The sequence below is a fragment of the Festucalex cinctus genome, chromosome 9 (genome assembly GCF_051991245.1).
Source record: "Festucalex cinctus isolate MCC-2025b chromosome 9, RoL_Fcin_1.0, whole genome shotgun sequence".
Lineage (NCBI taxonomy): Eukaryota > Metazoa > Chordata > Actinopteri > Syngnathiformes > Syngnathidae > Festucalex > Festucalex cinctus.
In genome coordinates this window covers 1,255,989-1,283,391 of record NC_135419.1, presented here as the reverse complement: position 1 = coordinate 1,283,391, position 27,403 = coordinate 1,255,989, and the positions used below count along the sequence as shown (strand labels likewise).

The window sequence follows — 27,403 nt, the reverse complement described above, 5'->3', positions numbered from 1 at the left end:
ATTAAATTCTTTTTGACTACAGTCATATCATGACTTGCTTTTTTGTTTTTTTTAATGTAACAGTGCCTAAACTTCCTGACAAGAGAGACAAAATGCAGTTTCACTGCACACAAACAAGGTGGACGTGTTATTGCAATAATGCAATCAGCAGCAGTGTGAAATGATGACGCGCCAGCTTGGTTTACAACGCCTCACTAGCGGTCATGACGGCGGCGCAGCAGCACCCTTTCGATCAAACTCTTGTAAACGCCCTTTTGTTTCAGCCACATAAAGAAAACGATGACTCAAATTACTGTAGCACGTTTCTTAGGTTGTATTTTTGATTGGACAAACAAGCTGTGCTCAACCATTTACGCACGCGAGCAAGCCAAAGTGTACGATTTCAATCACCAGAACATGCTGGGAACACAAACACATCCTCAGGGTGCTAATCAATTATGACACTAACGCACGTACACACCGTAATCATGTTCTAACAGAATTGCATAACATTTTAAAAGTATAGAGTAGCAAATTTTACCCACTTCCAGACTGAGTGGCAACAATAATTGTACACTGTTTTATAGATGGCTACCTGTATTTCAGGTGTGACTCCATAGTCCTTTCAATTGAGCAAAATTATTTTTTAAAGTTAGTAAAGTTGTCATGGGGGAAAAAAAAAAGAAAGTCTGTATTCCAATTAAAGTCATATGAAATGTTATTGCGGGCCATATAAGGTAATTGTTATTTTCTGAAATGTGTGAATGCCATTTGAAAGAAAAAAAAAAACTTATCTGACATATCGATGTTATGTGTCAAATGTGCTTCAAACTGCATTTCCATCCCAAATCACTGAAAGCCCCTTGAATATTTTGGGGTGAAATTCATCGTATTCATTTCAACCAATCAGCATTCGTGTAGCATCGTGTTCCCCTTCATCTGACCAATAGCACGGATTTTAAACGTAATAGGGCCAAAACATGCCTTGTGAAAATTAAACTGCACTAAAATACTAGCCACCAGAGGGTGCTAGAACTGCACAAATGGAAATCAACATGACTTTTTTTTTAAACTGATGTGCTGCTTTTAACTCATTTGCTCCCAATAACGTGTAAATGTTTTTTTTTTAAGTTTTAAGTGTCCCAAAGACGTATTTATACATGTTTTGTTTTGTTTTTGTTTTTTTTATACTAGAGCATACAGAAGGCTTTGATGCAGCCTCTCAACTGCAAAGAACGGTTGCAGAAATGGTAGTTATTACACAAACGGCCAGCAGGTGGCAGCAGAGCAAAGGAGATCAACCAGGGACATCTAGAAAAAAAAAATGCTAAATTACTTACAATTTGAAATAGATTTGTGAAAACTGATGAAACTTAGCTCTCTTCTAATGCTAATTGCTGCAAAACTGAGACAGATAGAAACATACTTTTTTTTCCTGATGAAAAAAGAGACTTTCATCTTTCTTTTGATTCCATGCTTTTATAGCAATTGAACACAATATTCTGTGGGCCTTGCAAAATCAGTCAAAATCCAGTAAAACAGCCGGGAGCCAACGGGATTGCGAAATGTGGAAATGGCGGCGAGTCAATGAGGTAATATAGTGACATGATGACGACAATATATAATGGCAGTTTTAATATCGCAATATCACAATATTGCCGTTATCATTACATGCCTATTGTGAACAAGCTAACACAGTGCTATGTCTCATTTATATATTTATTCAGTTGAGATGCTAAATGCATTTGCTTTTCATAACTATCTCAGAACTATGAGGGTGTATTTATCTTATGCACAACTGCAAAGATTCACTCCTGTTTCTGTCCATAGTCGAAACACACCATAAGAGTGGCGTGTTGTGGTTTTCTTTGTTTTTTTTTAACTCACCACGCTTCTGCCTTTGTCCTTTGGCAGCCGATAGAGATGATGGCGAGGTGATAAATAAGAATGCAAACCTAACTTATGTGTGAGAGTTAGTTCAATAATAAAATGATGACAATAAAAATGATGTCGTTAACAATAAGTCAAATCATCTCTGGTTTCAAACTGACACGTTCCTGCAAATCGGTTCGTGTGCAACAGATCGTCCATTTTCCTCCTGAAAGCTTCGCTCGTGTCATCCTTCGCTGTGCAGGTTTGTGCTTCTCGGGGTTTATTTGTGTCGTGATGGCGCCGTGTTGTGTGTTTTGCAGGTTTGCCTCTCAGTCTGGACTGCAAAGCTTTTTTTGGCTACAGTGGAGAAAACAGGAGACCCATCATCTACTGGATGAAAGGAGAAAAGTTTGTTGAAGAACTTGCGGGACACATTAAAGAAAGTGATGTCAGGTAATTGCAGTCATCGGTCGATCGATTTGAGACGTTTTTACTGTGCAGGCATTGTAACGAATAAAGCGGCAAGGTGAGCAATGTAGACAACATGCTGATTGAATGCATGACAAATGGGAGTAAAGTCGACAGTTTCACTCTGCATGTCAGAGACTGTTTGTACAGTCTCACCATAACCAAACAGTGTTGGAGTTCCTCGAAGGCGGAGTCAAAATCCTTTACTGTGTTCGTTATTCGTCAAACAAACCATACCAAAGGGAAAAGATGATTAATGATTGGTGATTAAGACCCATTTTCACATTTCACATTGGAATGCTGACAGAAACATTCCAGCATTTGAAAACATGTGTTGAGCCCTTTTCACACTGCATTTGGCAGAGCAAAGCGCACCGTCATCAAACACGTTCATTGCGTTTGTGGCGAGCGCAAGGGACCACGGAATGGAGCGCTTGCAATGCGGCACGGCAGGAGGCCTTCTGCCATGATGGAAAAAGTTCCACTTGAGAGCGACGGCGACATGACGTCAGACAAGCGCCTCCAATTAGAGCTGGCGGAGTGATTTAGCCTTATTTTGGCGGACTTATTTACCAGTCACTTCATGATTAAACTGTCCAAGTTTCTCTGCTGCTCGTGTCCCCATCCTCCGTTATGAAATTTGCAAAGTCAGGGATTTCTTTGGCAACAATGAAAGATATATCTTGTCGAAGTGTAGTCTTACCATTAGCAAAATGTCCCATTTTTACTTTTTGGCAGGCTGCTACATCAACACTTCCAAAAATGGGCAAACAGGAAATCTAAATTCGCAGCTCTAGTTAGGGCCCGAGCAGCTACCGCTGCCATCTGCTGGCCATAGTTAGTGGGTGTTTTTGATTTCACAACTCATTGACCCGGCTGCACTGCACTTGGATGTTGCACTGACCACTGATATATTCACACACACAAAAAAAAAAGTAGTTGACGTCACTTAACGTTTATGGCGGCATACATCGTGATTACTAAACGTTATTAAACGTTTTTGGCGGTCAAAGAGTTAAAAGAGGATAACGAGGGGGACTGCCTAATATTTAGTGGAAGGTCGTTCCAAAAGGAGGGACCAGCAACAGCAATCGATCTCCTCGAAGCCTCCGCTTAGCCCTCCGTACCTCCAATTGTGTCTGGTCTGCTGACCTGAGGCACCGGGCAGGCGTGTAGGGGTGCAAGAGCTCGGCCAGATAAGGTGGGGCAAGAACATTGAGAGATTTGAAAACAAATAGAAGAATCTTTAAAGTGGATTCTAAATTTCACGGGCAGCCAATGAAGAGAGGCCAGAATAGGGGTTATGTGTTCCCTCTTACGGGCACCAGCAAAGAGACGAGCAGCAGCATTTTGGACAAGCTGGAGAGCTCTAGCATAAAAAACAACAACCAAAAAACGTATAAATACGTCTTTGGGAAACTTAGAACATAAAAAAAATGTATTTATACGTTATTGGGAGTAAATGAGTTAAGGATCCCTTTAGGTCGTCAACATCTTCTAATTCTTTTTGACCAAACCCAACTGTCATCAACCCGGTGGTAATTAGTGTATGTATATTAACCCAAGTGCAAATACTTCAAATACTCATTTTCATTTTCTTTGTCAAGGTTAACTCCCGTGTCTTGTTTCATATTTTATTCCCCAGAGCTTAAACCCAGGTCCTCGTATTTGGGGATGGGCTCACAGTCATTGGCCTCCGAAAGTGTTCGGTCCCAGGATAGTAGTTGAAGAAAAGTGCAGACTGAGTATTTAAAATTGAAACTAATCATGCCCTGTGGTATTTAATTAACCTTTGCCTGATGAGTTCTCCATCTCTTGATCTAGTCCTCTGGCTACAAATGATCCAATCATCCACTGCTCCAAATCCGACATATTATAGAGATATTGCTTGCTGTGATGTTTCGATCCGTCCGCCTCGCTGTCGCGCGAGTTTGCCGGTTAACATTTGACTGTTTGTGTATGTTGTCGAGAACCACAACTTGATCACCTTCAGTTTGCATTGCAAGAAAGCTTGACTGGATGGATGGATGGATGGATGGATGGATGGATGGATGGATGGCATTCTCATTGTTCATTCATGTGCATTGATGAATTGCAATATGTACAAATGGACTGTTGCTTCGTTCATCCGTTCATTTGGCCTCATGGCAAGAACAAACGAATTGGCTTCTTTACCTTAGTTAATTAAATCTATAACAGCCGAATGACTCGACTGTTTTCTAAACCTTGTTTTATGAGTTTTATGATTCATGATGATAGTGTTTTTAAACTGCCGTGTATTCCCATTAATAATTCATGCTTGATTAAAAATACAACACACAATGTCTCTCCATATCTCTTCCGCTTACGCACCCACACACTTGCTATACAGCAGTGCTTCTCAAATAGTGGGGCGGACCCCCCCTCCCCCTCCCAAAGGGGGGCGTGAGGCCTCGTTGACCTTGGGGAACATGCTTTTTTATTCTGACTTATTTTTTTATTTTTTTACTGTCTTAGAATAAAGTGCAATTGCACCTCCACTACATTAGGGGGCAGTATCACTCTCATTGGCAGAGTGTGCGCAGGGAGCATTCGCTCGGTGGTGTAGGGGTTTTGTTGAAAATAATTGAGAAGCACTGCTATACAGGAAGAGTAGATGTCGATTGATGGAAGGAGACGTAGATAAAAATGTTTTGTTTTTGTTTGTTTTTTGTAGAATGAGCAGAACTGATGTGCTGAGTTTTTAATAGAGAACCTGCATGAGCCTAACACAGTGACGCGAGAACTAAAAATAATTCATTCACTTTGATTTAAACACTTCAGATGATTTGCACATCTTTAGAATATTAAAACATATTTAAATTGCTCAGATTGTCAGCAAAATTTGCGTTTGTTAGATCCATTTTTTTTTTTCAATTCTTGAAGCCTCATAGAAACTATTAAACACAAGAAGAGTCTCAATCACAATTAGAGGTGAATCTAATCATACATACTAAAAGCGAAGACGAGTTTTGTAAACTGGATCTTCCAAGCTACAAATTTGTAGTCTGATGTGTTTTGGGAAATTTGTTTTTGTCTCCATTATACAGCACAGTTGCTTGGACCCATAATGACTGTTCCACATCTTTTTACATGATTTTTAAACTTGGTCTTCTGTGTGGGTTGTTTACCAGGATACTGGGAAAAAAAATAAAATAAATTAAAGTGTGAGAGAAGCAATTAACACATCGCTGGATTTCTATTCACCTTCAGTTCAATCACTTTATCGTGCAAAATTGGTTAATTTTGTTAGGTTTTATGATCTAAGATTGAATGTTCTGATTGAGTGTGTCAAACGGGATTATTAAGAGCTTATGAGTAATTACCAGTCGCAAAATCCAAAACGTAATTACTTACTGTAAAAAATAAAACGTTTATTTTTAATCAGTCGCATAAATTCAATCAGATTAAATTTAAGGACTCGTGCTTAATTGGAAAATTTGAACGCTTCTTTTAAGTGACAGATATCAAGAAAGATTAAAGTCTCTTCTTTCATCAGGAAAAATCTGTTTCCGTTTTGCAGCAATTAGCATTAGAAGAGAGCTAAGTTTCATCAGTTTTCACAAATCTATTCAAAATTGTAAGTAATTGAGCTGTTTTTTCTACATGGTCCTGGTTGCTCTCCTTTGCTCTGCTGCCACCTGCTGGCCGTTTGTGTAATAACTACCAGATCTGCAACCGGTCTTTGCAGTTGAGAGGCTGCATCAAAGCCTTCTGTATGCTCTAGCTGGCATAAAAAAAAACAAACAAACGTATAAATACGTCTTTTGGACACTTAAAACATAAAAAAAAACATATTTACACGTTATTGGGAGCAAATGAGTTAATCGCACGTTAAAAAAAAACATTAGTGGCATTAAAGGAAGTAAATTAACTCATAATCAATGCACAAATTTTGACAACCCTAATGTTTATATTAACAAAATTATATATATTTTAAGATATTTATATATTTATTTTATTATTGTTTTTTTAAATGAAGATGGTATTAAAAAATGTAGCTTCGGGATTTGTGCATAACAAGTCCCCAAACATAATTCAAATGCAGCATTCTTAGGGGCGAGCAGCTGGCGGCTATCGTACCAACTGGCCTCTGCAAGTTTCTGGTTTCCATAGTTACATTACGGCCATTAAGGAAGTTTTTGCCGTCGGTGGTTGGGGATTTCGGGTCTTCTCCCGGACCGAATGATTTCAGCAGCCTGACCCTGAATCCGATTCCAAAAAGGCGGGTCAACGCCCCGATGCAGCTCAGTCTGCCTCCCGCCATCCTCCTCCTTCGCAGGCGTATGCGGTTATCTGACCTCGCCATAAGGACAGAAGCTTTTTGCACCTGCTGCACTGTTTTCTACACATGCCTCCTTGCTCCATCTGTCCTACTTTTTAATGCACTCGACTCCGCCGCACTCAACTCAACTCCATTTCTCTATGCATCATTTACTCCTTTCTATGTTCTTATAACATTTTTGTTCTTCTTTTGTCCCCACCGTTGCCTATTTGTCTTCTTCCCTTACGCCTGGTCCTTTTCAAAATTTTAGCAGAGCAATTTTTGGAACACGGACCCACCTGTCTCTTAAGTTTTACGCATGGTGATCCCTCGTATTTGTCATCTCATTTACATCCATTAAAAAAAAAAAAATGGACAGCCACTTTTCATATGATTGTGTTCTAATGGAGGTTTCAAACATGTGATTGTGAATTTCTGTGTTTGCTTATCCAGGATTTTAAGGGAGCATTTGGGGGAAAAGGAAGTGCAGCTCTCCTTAACTTTTGACGCAATCGAAGAGGCTGACCTGGCTAATTACACCTGCTACGTGGAGAACCACATAGGGCGGCGCCGTGGAAGTGCCATACTGCAAAAGAAAGGTACAATAATCCTTTCTCCCATAAAAGATTGGAACACTTCTAATTAGAGCTGTCAAACTATTACATTTTTTTTTAAATCAGATTAATCACATCTTGGAATTTTGATTAATCATGATTAATTGCTGAATTTAAAAGCCTTTTCATCAACATTTTTTTGCCTGCCAAGTTAAAAGTGTTATGTGTTTATTGTTTCGACGTTTAATGTTATGATGGCGTCAACGTTTTTTGATCCACTGCACACTCTCATTCACCTCTTTTTCTTTTTCGAATCAGTTAATTACTTGCATTATGTAAAAAAAATGTATTGACATAAACAAATATTCTGAATGTCATACGCAAACATTTATTAAATGTTTTACTTGAATGCATGTTAGTTGTTTATTGCTCAATCACAACCTGTGCTACCTTTAACGTAACCATCCGTTCTAAGCTAAAGGATCATAATAAATAATGTGATTAATCTACATTAATACATGATTAATGTGATATTTTTTTGTGATTAATGAATTACTTAACGCTTTAACTTTGACAGCACTACTTCCAATACACCTATAAATATATGTTCATTACAGATATGTAATGTACGTTATAGGAAAGGATAAATAATAATTAGGGGTGTGCCAAAAAATCAATTCATAAAAGAATTGAGATTCTCATTTATTAATTGAATTGAATTGATATTTAATATCCAAAAATCGATTTTACTTTACTTTTTGCTGTTTTTGTGGAAAAGGGCACTTACAATACAAAATTAATAAATATTTAAACAAAACAAAAAAAGACACTTTTAATGTCTCTATTTGTCATTTTGTTTTGCAAAGCAGACTGGAGAAGATCATGACAATGTTGTGCATATCCGTAAACTGGAGCAGGAACCATTTGTCAATCACATCATTTTGAATCGAAAATCGATTCTGAATCAAATCATAGACCCAAAAATCGTAATCGAATCGAATCGTGAGACAGTCAAAGATTCCCAGCCCTAATAATAATAATACTCACGTTTGCATCAAATTGCACAAGTGTTGATAATTTAGTGTCAACTATTTTGGAATCTAATCAAGAACAATATAAAAAGCAATGACATGTTGTACCACATCTCCACCAAAATCATCACCCCTGCCACCAACTCATTCATTGCCGACCGAAATGAAATAAAAAGATATCAGCACTCATTTTTTCCATTGACAGCTCCACACACTCAACAACTAGTACCAATATTTTCCGCTAAAGAATGTTGTTAGTAGTATATTAGTAGTACAGTAGTATGAAAGAAAATCGTTCTCTCTTGCCACATCGGACTCTCGAAAAACATCTCGTACTTGGCGGATGATACCCAGAAAGTGCACATCCAAGAAAATAGTGCCTGCGATAACCGAGGAATATAAGAAAAGAAAAACATGATCTCATCATTGCCACTTTTGAGATTCAACTGAAAGATGCATGAGAGTTCCCCGTGTAAAACATTTACAACACGCCTCGTGGCGTCTGCGGACACAAAAGCCAGAGACAGAGAGACAAAAAAAAAAAAAAAAGAGAGAGAGATGCCGGATAGTGACACAGAGCAAGGATTTCATTGAATAGCAGCTCTGGGAAAAAAAAAAAAAAAAAAGTGTGCCGTTGGATAGGAATGTGCAGGAAACATGAGAATGATAACAAAAATAAACATAAAAATAGCAAAAGAGGAAACGGAACAAGGAGAACATAGTTGTCCAATACACAAGCTGAGGTTGTGGAAGTGCAGAGGAAACAAAAAGAAGAAAAATGCAACATAAAAATGAAAGCGAGACGGAGAGGGAGGCAGTGAAGTGAAAACAGGTCCTACTGTCTTTTGCCTTGGGTGTCAAATCTATCTTAGTATACTTAACTAGCACCCCAGAGACTCCAGGATGCACGCACACATTCGCGCACACCATCGCACCGCCTCACTCTTCCGCTGGGGGCCATCGGGGGCGGGTCACGATTGCTTAACGCAGTCACAACGAGGAGAAACGCGTGCGCGAGCGCGGCAAGAGAGCGGCCGTGTTCTTGGGCCACAAGCATGATGAAGTGCTTTGAGATGCACGCGGATAAACCAAAAACACGCACGTGCAATACGACAAAACACAAACGGGATCAATGCTTTACGTCAGGGAACTGATCATGAAAGTACGTTTAAAATCCAATCCAAATGGATGACGATTATGTCGAGACATAGATAATAATGCTTAGGTTTGATTGATACTCTATGATTGTAAAATATGTGATTTTTTTTTGTGTTTATTTTGCATTTTGCAACTGCGCTGTGTCATACTGAGATGCTGATCATTTGCTCTACGTGTGAAAAGAAACAAAGAAGACAATAACAAAATAGTAATAATAAAAAAATAATAAAAGAAGAACAGCTTGGATTGAAGCCGCGACAGAATCAACACTATTGCATTATTAGCTTTATAAAGCCATTGTCGTTTGTTTTTGTGCTAAATCTCTCAATCCTCTTGTGCTCTAGTCTATGCAGTACATATTGTCAGTGTCCAATAAAATGGACATTTTTTGTGGAGATTCAGACTTTGTATGAAACAATGCGCAAAATGTTTTCCTCAACGACTACATATCCTCCCTGCGACGTGACTTGCCGACCATCAGTACCTATCAGCAAAGTTAATGGCCTGAGACATCAACGTCAGTCATAATTTGGCACTTCCGCTGTAGCAAAAACAGTGGTAAAAAAAAGATAAAAAACAAAAAACAAAAAAAAATCTCCATCCACACTTTTGTAAGTCAATTATAGTAAAGTAGCAGTAGTTAATAGCAGTAGTGGCACATAATTTGAAGTAATGCATATCATTAAAAGGGAATTGCTAAACTATTGACATCTTGTCTATATTGTCCATAAACGGTTATTGCGAAATACTTTTTATTCCCCTCTGGTTATGTGTGCGATGCATAAGCGGAGTAGCACGTCAGCCATTAAGTACATAATGGCAGAGAATAAATGGAGTCAAGTGTGGGGCTGTTTCAGTGTGATACACAAACAGGATGCGCTTTACTCAGATAAAACATATTAAAATAGGAAGAAAAAAATAGAAAATATTTAATATAATGGTAGAAAAGAGCAATCCTGCCTCCAGGAACTGTTGACCATTAGATACAACAACTTTACACTGTAAAACTGTGTTTTGTTTTGTTTTTTAACTTCCCCTCAGGTGGAAAGAAATATTCTAGTATCACAGGAAAAACAACAGGAAAAAAAAGTTAACATTTTAAAATTATCAGACAAATATATATTTTTTGTAACTTGGAACTAATATGGTCGTTCCGCTCTCTTCCACCAGCACTCCCAATTCCATCCATCCATTTTCTTGACCGCTTATTCCCCGCAAGGAACGCGGGGGTTGCTGGCGCCTATCTCAGCCGGCTCTGGGCAGTAGGCGGGGTTACACCCTGGACTTGTTTCCAGCCAATCGCAGGGCACACAGAGACCAACAACCATCCACACTTTTCACAAGCACACCGACGGGACAATTGGGAGCGGCCAATGAACCTGCCATGCATGTCTTTGGAACGTGGGAGGAGACCGGAGTACCCGGAGAAGACCCACGCGGGCACGGGGACAACATGCAAACTCCACCCAGGAAGGCCGGAGACGGGACTCGAACCGGTGTCTTCAGAAGTGGGAGGCGCACGTGCGAACCACTCGTCCACTCCCAATTCCATCACTTCAAACTTTCATTCTTAACCTTCTTTTTCAAAATACAGCGTGCACAACATGTTCACCAACCGCGTGCACAATCTGTTCGAGTGAACTCATAATTGCAGCTCTTGCTATTTGCGATTTGTCTAAATCCGATTCCAAGTGTCTCTCTGTGAGGCGTTGGTTTGTTCAGCCCACAAAGTTCAACTTCCTGAGGCGGCAGTGGGATGTCTACATTTGGCAGGTACATGTTGACGAGAGCCTGCGCGGTGTTGAAAGCAACAAAATTGAAAAAATTGGGAAATTGAAGGACATGTTCCTCCGAAGTGCAACCGTGCTCCATCCAGGTGGGAAAGAGCTCCGTGCAGGACGACGGCGACGGCGACGGCGTGCTTCTCCTCCAATGCCATACTTGAAGGCGAACTCCGCGGCTCCGTCTGGACCTCCTGCCTTCTTCTCCTTCATCCTTCGTATAAGCTCTTTTTTTTTTCTCACCTGGTTTAGTAGAGAGGAACAGATTGGTGGAGCAAGAGTTTGGGGGGGTCCCGATCATGGTTGCAGGGTTGTCTGGATGGGGGCACGGGTGCTTGTCTGATCAGACCTATCGAAGAAAAGATTCCGATCTTTCACTCGCCACTTCTCAGCCATCGTGTCCGGTCATTTGTGGCTACGGATTGTTTTTGTCCAAACTACGGCCCGGGGGCCGTTTGCGGCCCGCCGTCCAATTTTTCAGTGGCCCGCGGCATATGCTAAAAATGGCATTCGACTGAGTTCAAATAATTATAATCCATTTAATTTTGATACAAGTGCTATTTAAAGGTTATTTTAGTTCACAAAAACTCATGAAATAACTACAACTAAAATTCAAAAAACAATTTCCTTAACAAAATAAAATAAAAATGCTTTTTAAAAAAACGAAAACTAACTGAAATGACATTTTATGTTTACAAAACTAACTAAATCTAACTATAATTACAGCAAAAAATTTCCTTCGTTTTAGTCAAGTTTGCGGATGACTTTAAATGTAATTTTTGGTTGATTTATTTTGATCTAAACCAGAATTATGACATTTGAAAGTATGTCACGTAGAAGTGACATCATCTAGTAGCAACCAATAAATAGAAAAGCACCAAAAGATGACGTTGCTCCCATGGTGTTTTTTTTTTAATATTGAGCACAACTAATACACATTAAAAAAACAAACAAACAAACAAAACTAATACTAAAACTAAACATTTATTAAAGAACTAAAACTAATAAAAACTAACAGAATCACCCTGAAAACGAATTAAAACTAGCTGAATTAAAAAAAAAAAAACCTCAAAACAAAACTAAAACTAAAAAGAAAAATTCCAAAACTATAATAACCCTACTGCCATATTGCAAATAAATTGGTTTATGTACTGTAGCATTTTTCTAAATATGCAAAAGCACAAATAAATTATTTGTACAATTTTTTTTTTTTTTTTTTTAGGACTAAACACAATTTCTGTTCATAACATTATGTGGCCCCTTCTGATTTTCTGTATGTGGCCCTCAAATGAAAAAGTTTGGACACCCCTGTCTTAACCTGTCATGATTTTTTTTTTTTTTTTTTTTTCAAAGTTCAAAAACCATGCCAAAAAGCAAGCTCTCTGCTTCCTTCGCCTTCTGCTTGTGATGCATCGCGGCGAGGTCACGTCCGAGCGCCCGAACGCAACACGACAGCCGAAACAAAGCACATGTTATGCTAAGTTAGCGCGCGTTATTAAAGCTTGATTTCACACACTGTGTGTGATTGAATTATGAGTGCACTCTACCGGTCGCCCGCTTGGTAATTGCCAAATGCATTTATGTTTTATGGGTTTTGCACGCACACACACACACACACACACACATTGCTTTGTAGTTAAGCACAAAGAGCCGCCTTTAGCGAATACCATGAAAGTCTTACTAGAAAGAAAAAAAAAAAAGGAGGACTGGAAAGAGTGAATGGTTGCCCTAAAGTCTGCTAAATATTTTCAGTGCTCTTAGTGTGAGTTTTGCTGTATGTAAGCTACTGTCAATGTGATTCTGAGCGGAAGACGGATGTCACGGCGTTGGAGCGACGTCTACTGGTGGAAGTTGGTAACGCTATGTAATTGAATACATTTTCATGCATAAAATGGATGATAAAAAAAATCCATAAATTATAAAGATTCATCTATGGGTCAAAAGTATTGGGACATTCATAGCAAATGAAAATGCAAGACTTTGAGTTGTTCTTCCTTTTGTAGCTCCGCTCTTTAGGAAATGTCTGCTGCCAAAAAAACAACAAAACAAAAAAAACATTTGATGGGTTTTAAGTCAGGATATTCATGGGCCAGATCACTTTTGCAACAGAAAGCTAATGTAACCACATCCCTCTTAATACTTGGGGAAAAAAACACCAAAAAAAAAAAAACTGTATTCGCACTTCAAAATGTTTGCTTTGTTCTTGTTTACTGTAAAACTGATGTTTATGTACAGCACTTTGTATACAGCAACGCCTGTCCTTAAAGCGCTTTATAAATAAAGTTGAGTTTAGTTAATATAGCTAAACAAAAAGCAAAAAAGAGTAGAAAGCCACAGTCTATGAAACATTTTCTTTATTATTGTTCCTGGAAGAAAAGAAAAGTGACCTTCTTGGATAATCAGCGATGGACTGAATGTTTACTTGTGTGTTTGTAACCACAGTTTGCAGTGTTGTTTTGTGTCTCGCCCCCCCCCCCCCAAAAAAAAAAGATCCTTATTTATTTATCATTAGTCATTCTTGTGCCATTTGAATAATATGTTGCTGTATTTTTGGTACGTCCTGCAGAGAAGTCAATTAATTTAACCAGTAAATCTGTCAGAGTGTCGTTGTCTGTGTGTCGGTACGATGGACATAACCTGATCAAAAGAACCCCCCCTCAGTGCATGCGCTCTTAAAACGTTCCACGTTTGCTCGAGCTCCTCCAGACGCATTTTTTTTTTTTTAAGAAATTGAGATGTCCTTGAAGAAGGCGTGCTGAGATCAATTCCTGGGTCACAGGCGGGAGGTCGGAGCAGGGAGGAGACGAGGAGGAACAAATTAGGCATTTGAAAACGACCCGCTTTGAACTGTTTAACAGCTCCGACTGCTAATGAGAAGCACATTTTGGCATCGGAAAAGGAGGCCGATATCGTATTTCATTTTGAGTTATTAATACACGGATCAAGGCAATGACAGAAAAATTTTACTTAAGACAAATCAATCATCATTCCTGTGGCGTTGTACTACTAAAATGTTTTTTGTTTATGTATTTTTTCGCCTCAATGGGTTGAAGATTATATGAGATATATGTGCGATGGGGGGGGCTGGTCAGAATCCCCAAGTGCTTATCTGGTTTTCAAGTGGTCAGAGCAGTTGTTTGTGTGTGTGCGTGTCTATGTTTTGTGTGTTGAAGAGAACAAGATAGTAATAGATCACATTTACAATGGTGTCATTCAGCAGCCATGTTCCATCAATCTCAACATCCACTCCACTCCACTGCTGCCTATGATAACACCATCATTCAAACTCACACTCGGACAAGTCGAAACTTTTTTTGTATGCGGTGGTGCAATATGCTATTCAATTCAGTTCAATTTGTTTCATTCTTTCAAGTAAAAGAAATAAAAGGGGACAGAAAGAAGTGAAACTTGTTACGTCTGCCCCTAATCAACACACGCACACACACAAAAAAAAAATGCTTTTAGTGTAACAATACTACAAAATAATTCAACTGCATGTCCTTGTGCTATATATATATTTTTGCAGTAAATGTTCTTTTATACATAAAAAAAATAAATAAATACAAATAGACTGAGAATATTTTGTTTCACAATCCAAATCCTTGAGCTGAAATACATCGTTACTTTGTTTTTGTTCCGGATTTAGGCTTGGAAAAAATGGCATGTTCCTTTTGATTTATACTCACTTTCCCTTTTTATAAATCTAGTTTGTATATTAACTGGTAAAATTTCATGATGGGCTTTATACATTATTTTAAGGCGGTTAAACTCTATATACTGTATATATATATTAAAAATACTAATTATTATTATTATTATTATTCTTATTATTATACATGTTTTTTTTCTGTTTCTCCCTCTTTGACTGCAGATATGTATCGTTTGGAGTTGGCTGGCGGTCTGGGTGTCATTTTGCTGCTGCTGGGAGTCCTAACAGCACTTTACAAATGCTACAACCTGGAAATTATGCTATGCTACAGAAGACATTTTGGCAGCGATGAAACCGAAGACGGTAAATTTTCTATTGGCTCTGTTTTCGTTTTTCGTACTGTTACAAATATATTCCAAAGATTCAATCTTGCCTGAATCCGCTTTCAGCCAGCTTGGATTCCGTTCTCGGTTCTCTGGTGGAAACGTGAGCGTGAGGTCTGCCTTTTTGTCCAAAGTCAGCTGGGATAGGCTCCAGCTCCCTGCAACCCTGATCAGGATCAGCTGTGTCGAAAATAACTGTAAAATAACAATAGCTGTATCAACAAGACTGTCTTTACAAATATAAATATCGTATGTTCAGTTTTACCAGGCCGTATGTCAAGGTCGCCGCTTTTGTGGCCATTTTTTTTCAGTCAGGAACTCAAGGCTGAAATGGTTATTTGCATTTATTGACTCCGGTAAGAGAAGCATATGAGTCTTCAGTTGTACTCAACAATTTAATTAGCTCTGTAGTAAAGACATATCTTTGTATATTGTCATTGACTACTGCACTGTTATGAGATGAATGACAAACAAAGAATGTGTAACAGGAAACGGAAATACAGAGCAGCCTTCCAAATTAAAAGCATGGATTTCAAAACAAAACTTTTTATCCGGCCACTGGATTATTTGTTTCATTTTATTTATCTGTTTTTTTAAATTCATTTTATTTTTTATTTTTTTTAATTATCTGTCATTGTGGGGTTTTTTTTTTTTTTTTTTTTTTATTGTATGTATCATAAGTACTAATGGTATCAGCACTTGATATGAGTGAGTACTGAAGATTTAAGTACTCGTATGATCGTATCGGTCTCAAAAAAGGGGCATCGAACATCCCTGCTGCAATGCTTCATATTAAGAGGCGTTTGTTACATTTTGGTTTACTTCCTTGACAACAATTACATTAATGGCCAAATTGTGAAATACTTGAAAATATAAATATAAGCTGGAATTCACAACCTATTATCAAATCAAGTTGTGCTTGCCTTTTGAAAGGTCTATATTTGACCTAAGTTGTATTATGGATACAAATGTCCTGGTATTAACCTTTATTGTTTGTCTTTCTCTTTATGTCTAATCAGATAATAAGGAGTATGATGCCTATCTGTCTTATACCAAAGTGGATTTGGACTCTTTGGGCAGGTAAGTGTTGGTGCATTTACTTCAACTATACAGTTTTGACCACTTTTTTTTTCTGTTTAAGTGGGGCATCGATTAATCAGCCCTACTCAAAATATACCTGCTTTTATGCGCACCCCCTCAAAAGAGCCACATAACAAGTAGTAATGTCGCCATGTTTTGTCAATTCTTGGAATCTCTCTTGCAGTACGTGCATGTTTTATGATTATACAGTACAGTAGTGTCGAGGATTATGAATTTCAAAATTCAAACATTTTGTTGCCTTTTGACTGCAGAACCAGCAGCGACGAGGAAACTTTCGCTTTGGAGATTTTGCCTGACGTCTTGGAGAAACACTACGGATACAAGCTGTTCCTTCCAGACAGAGATCTCATTCCCAGCAGCAGTAAGTAGCCGTCAGTCATCTTGTAAATGAGCCTCAAGCATCCGTAGTACATCACGATGTCTGACTGATTAAGAACTGATGTGAAAATACGTCTATGCATTTATGAATGTGTGTTGTCACAGTTATATGTCATGTAAACCATCGTTCTTCGAACTTCCCCGCCCAACCACCCACAGCCACACACATACTGGCACACGCACACACCATTTGTCATCATTTCTGGGGTTATGTGTCACTCTCGGTCCAACTCAAGGGGGAAATTCAACCGTTATTGCTCGATCTGTCAATGCTCTGACCTCACTCGCACATAAACACGATTACGGATGGGCCGACATGGGATGGGGGGGTTGCCACAGTCTTTTTTTTTTTTTTTTTGGGGGATACTGAAAGCATTTTCACTGAAAATGATTTAATTTCTGCTTATCATTGTTCTTACTCTCACTGCATGATTTTCTGTGTCATCCGACAAATGATCTTTGCCAGTAAAGCTGGGGAAATGTTTCCAAACTGACGTTTTGAGGACAGATCGTAGAAAAAAAAAAGTCAAAACAAGTTGACAGAAATGTTAGAAAAATGTCTGTATTCCCCCCCAAATGAACACTAACTGTTAAATCATACCATTTTTGACCACAGACCACTGCTGTGATTATTTTTTCATTCTGGTTCGTTTCTCGTGGGGGACATTGCTTGCTTGGATGGCAGCATATGTCGCTGCAAAAGCAGTTCTTCAGTTTAAATGGTGCCTTCGCAGATGTACGGATGGTCCTTTTCCTTTTTTGGCCCAAAGGAGTTGACAGCCGTGATTTCCAAACCAATTTGAAATGTGGACTCGTCAGACCACAGCACGTTACCTTGTCTACCTTCCCAGGATTTCAAAAGTATTCTGCGAAGGTTTTTTAGTGGTCTCTCTGTAAGGCCGTACAGTTTGCTTAAAATAATTTAAAAGGATTGAAACAAACATTTTTCCCCAATATTTAACATTCCAAAACTACATGGCGTGTAATTATTTCCCATGCCCGAGATATCCTCCTCTTAGTCGCTTCCCAAGCTTACTTTTATGTGTCCTCAAAACATCCGAAGAATGAACAAACTACATCTGTGCTTAACAACTGGCTAAAGCTGAAGCCTTTATTTTATTTTCTGCTGATGTAGTGACAAAACCGGACATATATGATATAAATGTATTTTTTTTTATTCCTTTAGCACTTGAAAATAAATAGAAATCAATTACATAGCCAATCACAGATTGGGCAGCAGGTCATTGTTTCTATTATTTTCTTGGAATAATTCACATAATAACCCATTACAAAATGAAAATTGTAAAAGGGGAGTTGGGATTAGGGTCAGAGCTGCTCTTCAGCCACCCCCTCACATCTAAGGAATGAAAAGTTTAAAAAAAAAAAAAAAAAAAAAAAGAAGAAGCTGGCTCAATTCATAACATACCAGAAAAAAAATAATGTGCATCTACTGAGTGTTCCCCATCCCACATAATAGCCCTAATTGCACAGGCACACGCGACGTAGCAAAGCAAAGATGTTTTAAATCTTGTTTTTTTTTGTGTGTTTTTTTTTTTTTCCCCCCCCAAAAGCATTCTCTATAACTGCAGCTTCAAGACGTGGACCCATTTTTGATTGAAGCAATCCATCTAAGTGGTTCTTTTTCCTTGCTTTTCCCCATAGTGTCACATGTCCTACTTGGCCCCACCATTTGTTCGTCATTGCGCAATAGTGTGATGGAGCGAAATGCTCGTCATTCCCTGACCGACGCGCGATCGCTCGTTGTTCATACGGAACCGCGTAGAACCGTACTCGTGTCCTTTGAAACAATCTTTTTTGTCTAACATCAAACTTATTTTTATGACATCCTCACTTGTAATTTGACATAGAAATGTGCAAAGCAAAAAATAAAAAATAAAATAAAATAAAAAGTCATCTTGTTTGAGCTCGGCATAAGTGAGTCATATTATGCGTCACCCTGGCACAGCATCCAAAATGTTCTGGCTGCGTTACTGGTTGGGAAAGTTAACAACTTGGAGAAAAAAAAATGTTCAATAATATAAACAGAGAAATGGAGAAGAAAACCGTGAAATAAAAAGCAAGCATACCTAATTTTAGTAATGTTCCATTTTATTTATGCCAATTAATTAATGAGTGTGAAACTGCAGTGGGTTTGCGGGAAATGTTATTATTTTCGCAATTCATGCAAATCGTATTTTAATGAACAGCTTTAGGGTCTGGGTTTATTTATTTATATATATTTTTGGGGAAAATCAACTAGGAATGTCACAAAGATCACCAAAAAAAAAAAAAAAAAAAAAACACTTTTCCGCAGGCACGTGCAATAAATTAGTTAGCTACACAAAGGTAGAATAAAATGTTTAAAATTGAATTATACTTTGCGTTGAAAGGAGACAGGCAATGTTTTTTTGTTTTTTTTGTTTTGGTTTTTTTTTGTCCCTAAGTTGACATGACAAATTATAACTTGCAGTTAGTGTAGTGAATCCATCAAAGTGGCACATGCAGGATACATATTTCCAAACACAAATACCACACCCAGCCCACAACAAAGATTCAACAGATGCTAACACTGTGCTAATGCTAACCTGTGCAAACGGTGCAGCTCATCTCACGTTTTGGATTTGATAGGATAGTGCTTCCAAGAAGAATGGCGTCTCTTCACCCGGCTAAATTGCAAATATGACTTGACTTGACTTGATTTGACTTCACTTGACTTCACTTAAATTTGCTGGTCAAAATTTCAAATGGCTCACTCAGACACATTTGTGGCAACGGGCAGCTAACAAAATATTTATTTGGTTGTTTAAATTCAGAGTTGGTGGCTCATAGGACACTCTTGAGACCCAACTATTTAAAAAAAAAAAAATGTCTTTAGCAATTTCCCATTAGCTTTTTTTCACTCATCATCATCTAAAATGCTCTCCGTCGGTTGTCAAACCAAATGTCCTGCATACGCAGTTAGGAGATGAATCAAGAAACTCAAATTGGACGTCTCCACCTCTCTCTCTCTTTCTCGGTTCCTTTTTTTCAGCATACATTGAGGACCTGGCTCGAAGTGTGCTGCAGAGCCGACGGTTGATCATTGTTTTGACGCCAGAGTTTGTGGCCAAGAGAGGTTGGAGCATCTTCCAGATAGAAACACGACTCCACTCGATGCTGGTAACTGGGGAAATCAAGGTAAACCAACAGCTTGAGAGAAATACCTCAACGCACGACATCAACTTTGGACTTTTAACTCATTTGCTCCCAATAACGTGTAAATACGTTTTTTTTTAATGTTTTAAGTGTCCCAAAGACGTATTTATACGTTTTTTTGTTTTTTGTTTTTTTATGCTAGAGCATACAGAAGGCTTTTGATTCAGCCTCTCAACTGCAAAGAACGGTTGCAGAAATGGTAGTTATTACACAAACGGCCAGCAGGTGGCATCAGAGCTCAATTACTTCCAATTTTAAATAGATTTGTGAAAACTGATGAAACTTAGCTCTCTTCTAATGCTAATTTCTGCAAAACGGAAACAGATAGAAACATACTTTTTTCTCCTGAAGAAAGAAGAGACTTTAATCTTTCTTTTGATAGCCATAAAACACAATATTCTGTGGGCCTTGCAAAATCAGTCAAAATCCAGTAAAACAGCCGGGAGTGAACGGGATTGCAAAATGTGAAAATGGCGGCGAGTGAATGAGTTAAGTATTTCGTCGTACTGTACATCGGACCCACCAAGGTTGAATATAATCCGATCTGGGATAATAATAGGACTCGAAAACTGAGGGTCACTTGAGGGTGCTCTATAATTAATAGATTGAAGAAACGTTTTGAATTCAGTTTTGCACATTTGTGACAATAATTGAAACAATAATGCAGAAAACACCGAGATGTCACAATTCGTGGAAAGACACCAGACAGCCTTGGCCCATGTAAAAGCTAGCGAGTTGGGTTAGAAGGACTCAGAGCCAAATAAATTTTTTTTTTTTTTTTTTTTTTTTTTGTATTTGCCCTATTTAGATATTTTACTAGGATTTCTACTTGTGTCTTCATATGTGCTTAGGTAATCATGATAGAATGTGCAGATCTGAAGAGTGTGATCAACTACCAAGAGGTGGAAGCACTTAAACATACAATCAAGGTACTCATACAACGATGAACAATGATCTGATTTGTCATCAAAAAAACACGAGTCGACTAAAAGATGAAATTAAAATATGTCCCTCACCTCTCCTCAGGTTTTATCCATCATCAAATGGAGGGGCCCAAAAAGTAATGAACTGTCATCCAGATTTTGGAAACAGGTGGTCTATGAGATGCCTGCTAAACGAAGAGAGACTTTGTCCAGACGGCAGGTAAATATTCAGTCAAATGAAAACATTCTCTGCAACAATTGGCAAAGGTATTTTAGCAACATAGTGTATGAAATTCTCTGTGAAATCGGTGCAAGATTCTGCGATAAGGAAAATTTGTTTTCCTGCTGTTTCGTGGAAAGTAAAAAAAAAAAAATTGGAGCAAAACGAAACAAAGTGCAGTATAATGAACGGCGGTGTGTCATAACCCGACAATCACATAACAGAAGCACTCAAGTATGGTGTAATTTTTTTTTTTTTTTTTTCAAAGAATCCACTTTTTAGGAATTGCAATCTGTTGATCTATTAACCATGAACATTGTAGATTTATGCACGTTATCTTTAGCTGAGAAATAAGCTTACAGTGCATGTTCCTCAAAAGGCTCAAAGCAATATAAAATATAGGACATGATGAATTTATGTTTGTTTTTATTTGAACATCAATGTAAAGCATCTTTGTGAATTATGGAAAATACTATTTTAAAATGTGTTTATCTTTATTATTGTTGGCTCCAACAACCCTGGTAGCTTACAAATCACACGCAAGCTTTGGTAGGACCTTGTGAATTTGCAAAAAAAAAAAAAAAAGGCCTTGCTCATCCCACCATGTAAAGTCTACGTTAACGATGTAAGAACAAGAAGAATTTCCCTTCCAATTCACGGGCCGCTGAGCACCCAAATCTGAACCTCCTCATAAGAATAGCGAACATGAACAATTCGTCTTGTTCAGCAACACAATGTAGACTGAATAGCAATAAGATAGATTTGCCTCGTCCTAATATTTTCATATTCAAAGAAGAATCAAAATAAAATAATAATAACGAGGGGGGGCGAGGCAGCGTCGTACCTTTGTGCAAGTTCCGCTGCGAGCAAAAGAAATTACACCCGAATTATTTCACCTCGACTACTGTCGAGGTGCCCTTTAGCAAGGCACTAACTGAACCTCAGCCCCATCATCACTCTATGTGTAAATTGAAATTTCCCTTGAAGGATTATCAAGGGTGGTACAAATTCAAAATAAAAAGACTATTTGGTGCAAGTACAATGCACACTGCAAATCGTCTGCATTACCGAATACAATCGTCAATAAATCATACTCATTTCTTCAGAGTTCAAACTAAAAGATATTGTCGCCTTTTTTTACAGCCATTAAACTGTGTAGTCCATTGAAAAGTAAACGCTCCAATCAATTCTTTGTCTTCTTCTCGATTAAAAATGATCCATGGTAACAGGTGATGGACGCGGGTGAGCAGGGACTCTTTGGAGACCTGCAAACATCCGTCTCCACCATTGCCATGACAACCACCTCAGCATCATTGGTGCCTCCAAGTGAGAATCGGCATGGGCATCATCAGGTCAGCTGTTACAATTCAACGACTTCAAACTGGATAATTTGAACATTTCTTTTTGTTTGTTTTTTGTTTTTTTGTTTAATCTTGAATGCAAGGCCCAGCAAAAACCACCTTGTCACGAGGTCAATTTGATTGCCATTTTGGGCCACGCCGCATGACAAAAGTTCAAAGAACGTTCCGATTTTTTCTTCCGCAGGTTTCCTTGGCAACAGAGATCCCTGACTACAACCAAATGACCTTGCCTCTTGGAGGGGGTCACATGGCTACCGCAGCCCAAATGAGGCATTTTTGCCGTAGCTACGAGTTTCATCTTCCCCCGCAGCCACCTGCCCTGTCGCCTCCCCTCCCGCCTCCATCCACCATGCAGTTCTCCACTCTGGGCCCCGGGGGGCGCCATGTCTACTGCAACATCCCCATGACGCTTCTGAATGGACAGGTGGGGGAACCAAAAAAAAAAAAAAAAAAAAAAAGGCACTTCCACTGATGTGCGTTTGTTTGGTAGTTACGTTCTAGAACTCCTCTCCTGTTTTTTGTTTTTTTTCATCCTTTGTGTGCATGTCCCCAGATTTGAAACCTATTTCAACTAAAACCCCTCTTTTCTCCCTTAGGGGTTCAGGGCAGTTGACTGGGGAAGAAGAGGTCTGTTTGGATAAAAGAAATGTAGAAAGAAAATTTCATTCACCTTTTTTTTTTATTTTCGTGTACTGTATTTCTGATAGACTGGGGTGTAGAATTTTACATTTTATTGGAAAAACGAAAATGACCATTCACGATTTTTTGCCTTAATGCACCACCAAAATGGATTGAAAGACAATCACGGTGTGATTGAAATGTAGACGCCCACGCTTTTCTGTGGTTTCATGTTTCACGACCATATTTTCAGGGGATTTCAAGTAAAGTTTGACGATGTGCCACCTCTTCTTCCCTCTAAATGGAACGTGCGAGAAGCGTTATAGTCTTTGACATGGAAGAAGACACTGATTCGTGTAGTTATTCAGTAAAATCCAGCAGTTTTTAGCAATATCAGAAGGCGGCCATTTTGCCACTTGCTGTCGAGTGAAAAAATGACATCACAGTTGCTCAAGTTGCAACCAATCACAGCTCAGCTTTAGAAAACAGGTGAGATGTGATTGGTTGTTGCCTGAGCCTGTGCGACTGTGATGTCATCTTCAGTCGACAGAAAGTGGCAAAATGGCCGCCCCCTGTGATGGGAAAATAATGGCTAGATTTTACTGTTTAACTCATATTGCGCTAACACGGTATTAACCAAAATACCGTAATTAGACTAGTGGGGCTGCACAGAACATATTAAAAAATAATAATAATAAAAAAATAAAAAGTAGCTGCTAGATTTGTTAAACCCACCAACAAAATAAAGTAATTTTAACCAGCATGTGAATATTAAGTGTGCTGTAATTAACAATAATTTATATTATTCGAAGAATGTTATAGAATGTTTGTTAAAACACTTGGAAACTATTTTTAATTGTTAAAAAAACAAACAAACATATTATTGCTCATTAACTGGCAAATAAATGCCATATACAAAACTTTACAAAAAGTTTGAATTTCAGTATTCCATTGTTTTTGTTTTGTTTTGTTTTGTTTTGTTTTGTTTTGTTTTGTTTTGTTTTGTTTTGTTTTGTTTTGTTTTGTTTTGTTTTGTTTTGTTTTGTTTTGTTTTGTTCTTTGTTTCGTTTTGTTTTGTTTTGTTTTGTTCTTTGTTTCGTTTTGTTTTGTTCTTTGTTTCGTTTTGTTTTGCTTTGTTTCGTTTCATTTCATTTCGTTTCGTTTCGTTTCGTTTCGTTTCGTTTCGTTTCGTTTCGTTTCGTTTCGTTTTTCACATCCATCGTGGTAGTGTTTCAAGGCAAAATCAAAAAGTATATAATCTTTAAAAAATGTTCTGGCTCTAACTGTAGGTGACATGATACACCCTTTGCATTGTATGGCTTCATTGTAAAACACAGCACCAATTTTCTTCTGTAAGGATGCACAATAGATTTACAGCCAAAGTTCCATTTGAAAGACGATCGTTTATTCCCACGTTATGTTGTGTTGTGTCTCGCAGGTTTCGCAGAGCAGCACACTTGGAAAGAAGCCCGACCTTCACCTGAACAGCACCTTTGTTCCTCTCACCAGCAGAGAACTAAGCTCTGATATCTGGTAGAAACTTTGCCCCGCTGACACCGGATTAATTAAAAACTTCTGGTTTACAAAGAAATTCTCAATGACTCGGGACTTGAGTTTTTGGACCTTCTCCAGACATGGGCTGGGGTCTCTTCAGCCCGTTTTGTGAACAAAAACTTCTCAAACATGTGGACCGGACAAGATCCGGACCGCTTACAGACCAACACAGACTGATTGATTAAACTGATTGTATATTTGTACTGACCCTCCCACTGAATTACAGACTGATCAAAACCGGTGAGTAGGATTTCAAATGTGCACATGTGCTTGCAATACAGGTAAGATACGCCACTGAAAATTTGCAGCCTCTTAAGGTGAAGCGTGGACATGTCGGATGTGTTGATGTTTTGAAGGGGAAATGTTCTTGAGGAAGATCCAGGATATTTAAACATGATTTAGTTCTCCACCAGCCATGGGGTAGTATTAGGGCCACACTGAAAAATGACTTTTTTAAATAAAATGACAAGACTGATGACGTAATCAGTAATTATTTTAATGAGTGACTGTTAACCAAGAAAACCCAAACGCCACAATTTGACATTGCCTCACAATAGATCATTAAGTGCAATGTGTAAATACCTTTGACTCCTTTTATAGTGTTGGACCTTAGGGAGAAAAAAAAAAAAAATGTCGGTCTGGAACATCTTAATGTTTTGTTTATTACCTTAACAACTTCTTCATTCTTCTAATCCAGGGGTGTCAAACATACGGCCCGCGGGCCGGATCAGGCCCGCAAAGGGGTTTAATCCGGCCCGCGAGATGATTTTGAAAAGTTAAAAAAAAATTGTAATGTTGGACTAATTAATCAGCCGGCCACAATCAAAACATATAAATTTGTAATTTCACAAGCAGTCCTCAGATAAGCAATGCAACTTGTACGGGCAATCGTCCTGGATGTCATTTTACACACAACTTAAAGTTACGTTTTTTTTTAATGATTATTTATTTTTTATTTTTTTAATCATAGACCGAAAAACGTGTTAAATACGAAAAAAAAAATCAATTACTAGTAAGAATTAGCATCCTTTTCACGTCATTAACTGCGCCACATAATGTATTCTGGGAACAATTTTTGTATATGCAAATCAGGTGGATTTAACACGTCTGGAACGTTTACTGGCAAAGTGTTGCCGCGTTCCATTTGCATTTGTGTTATTTTTCAGGAACAATAATTACAGTTGAGCTCAGTAAATTAGGGCTGGCCCATGAAAATCTGCGTATAAATGACGGCAATCGTTTTTTAAGTTTTATACCGTTGTTTTACCGATACGGCCCACTTGGTAATACATTTTCCTCCATGTGGCCCCTGAGCTAACATGAGTTTGACACCCCTGTTCTAATCAGTGCCCCACATGGTCATGTCATAACACACAAACAAACAACAATCTTGGGATATCGTTCCATTCTTATCAGTAGATCAATATGTAATATTGGATAACAGATCCTAAATATGTACTGTACTTGCACCCCAAGCACACTGTTTTCCTTCCACCTTGTAAAAACACGCACGTTAGGTTAATTGAAGACTCTAAATTGTCTCTTGCCCTGTGATTGGCTGGCATCCAGCCCAGGTTGTACCCCACCGATTGGCCAAAGTCAGCTGGAATCGGCTCGAGCGCACTTCCGCGTCACCCCGATGATGATAAGCGAGATGGATGTACGGATGTGATGGCTGCAACCGTCAAGCCAGTCGGCTGATGCGCAAACTACGTCCAGATGATCGATTTGTTGACGAAAGAGGACAGCAATGGAACAGAGAAGCCACTTCAGTGTTCAGATGATTCAACTGAAAGGATGAACTGGAAAACACTTTCCCTCAATCTGCAGGCATAAAGGACATGGCTTTTTTTTTTTTTTTTTTTTTTCTATTTGCATGATCACCCATTTGGAAAAATATATTTTAAAATATAAAAAAAAAATAGATAGAATAAATGACACTATCATTTGTTGCAGCTTCTTTAAAGATGGGCGGAGGGTTAATTGATTGTGTGACAGGAAAAAAAAAAGGAGTGGTTCTCCTAAATGTTGCAAATTTTCTTATTTGTTACGTTTGGCTTTGTTGACAGTTTGATCCTACTTTAGCCTCGGTGAGCGTTTTTACCTGGCTCCGTTTTAAATGTCGGTTTGTTCCAAATAATCTCTGTACAGCTTCAATAATGTACACATATATCTATACAGGAGTGATTTCTTCCCGACAGTTTTTGTTCCATGTCCTTTTGTTTCTCCTTCCTCAAGACGGACCACAAACAGTCAACAGGGAGCGCCACAGCGTTGTTCCTTGTGAGCTTTAAGAAATACGAAAGATTATTATTCTTACCATAGCAGAGAACCTGTTTTGAATTTATGCAAAAAAATAATAATTCTGTCATTGTCTTTACAGTAATGGAATCAATGAATTCTGGATATTTGAGATTATTTGATACAATAATGATCATTTAGTTGTTATATCCAACTGCAATATAAAGTCTAGTGGTTGTCTTTTGATTTATGGACATTTTGCTGAATATTCTTTGAATATATTGGTTGGAATAATTTAAAGAAAAATAAAAGTCACCAGATTTGTTTGATATATTTTGGAATGACTCCTCCTGCTATTGTAACGCTCGTTCCACCATCACCATCATCTTCTTCAACTGCATATTTCATATTATCTGCTTCCTTCCTTGTCTTCTCCTTCCGCTCTCATTCATCATTTGGAAGAAAAGAGACAACGATAATTCTCCTGGCTGCAGCGGTGCTAAGGTACACGAGCTGGATGATCGCCTTCCTTTTAAGTTCATGCACTGCAACCCCCCACCACTTTTTTTTTTTTTTTTTTTTTATAGCCTGTCAGGAAATATAATTTGTGCCAAGTGGCTTTTCTTCCATGGATGTACGCGCAGGATCATGAATG

General features: G+C 38.3%; 1 protein-coding gene across 5 annotated transcripts in view; it reads left to right on the top strand.

Annotated features, from left to right (window-relative positions):
* il1rapl2 (interleukin 1 receptor accessory protein-like 2) overlaps window positions 1–27,059 on the top strand; it is a 251,713-nt gene extending 224,654 nt beyond the window's left edge. For 2 of the 5 annotated variants that reach the window (XM_077532517.1, XM_077532516.1), the window contains exons 8-19: window positions 2,172–2,304; window positions 7,055–7,200; window positions 14,997–15,137; window positions 16,177–16,237; window positions 16,510–16,619; window positions 19,668–19,813; window positions 20,683–20,760; window positions 20,858–20,974; window positions 22,204–22,326; window positions 22,520–22,759; window positions 22,932–22,962; window positions 24,392–27,059. In XM_077532517.1, coding sequence (XP_077388643.1) covers window positions 2,172–2,304; window positions 7,055–7,200; window positions 14,997–15,137; window positions 16,177–16,237; window positions 16,510–16,619; window positions 19,668–19,813; window positions 20,683–20,760; window positions 20,858–20,974; window positions 22,204–22,326; window positions 22,520–22,759; window positions 22,932–22,962; window positions 24,392–24,480 — 1,415 coding nt within the window. In that variant the 3' untranslated portion in view covers window positions 24,481–27,059. Of the gene's footprint in view, window positions 1–2,171; window positions 2,305–7,054; window positions 7,201–14,996; window positions 15,138–16,176; window positions 16,238–16,509; window positions 16,620–19,667; window positions 19,814–20,682; window positions 20,761–20,857; window positions 20,975–22,203; window positions 22,327–22,519; window positions 22,760–22,931; window positions 22,984–24,391 lie in introns of all 5 variants that reach the window. The other 3 variants (XR_013285029.1, XM_077532519.1, XM_077532518.1) reach the window with 3 other exon arrangements.
* The last annotated feature ends 344 nt before the right edge of the window (window positions 27,060–27,403 follow it).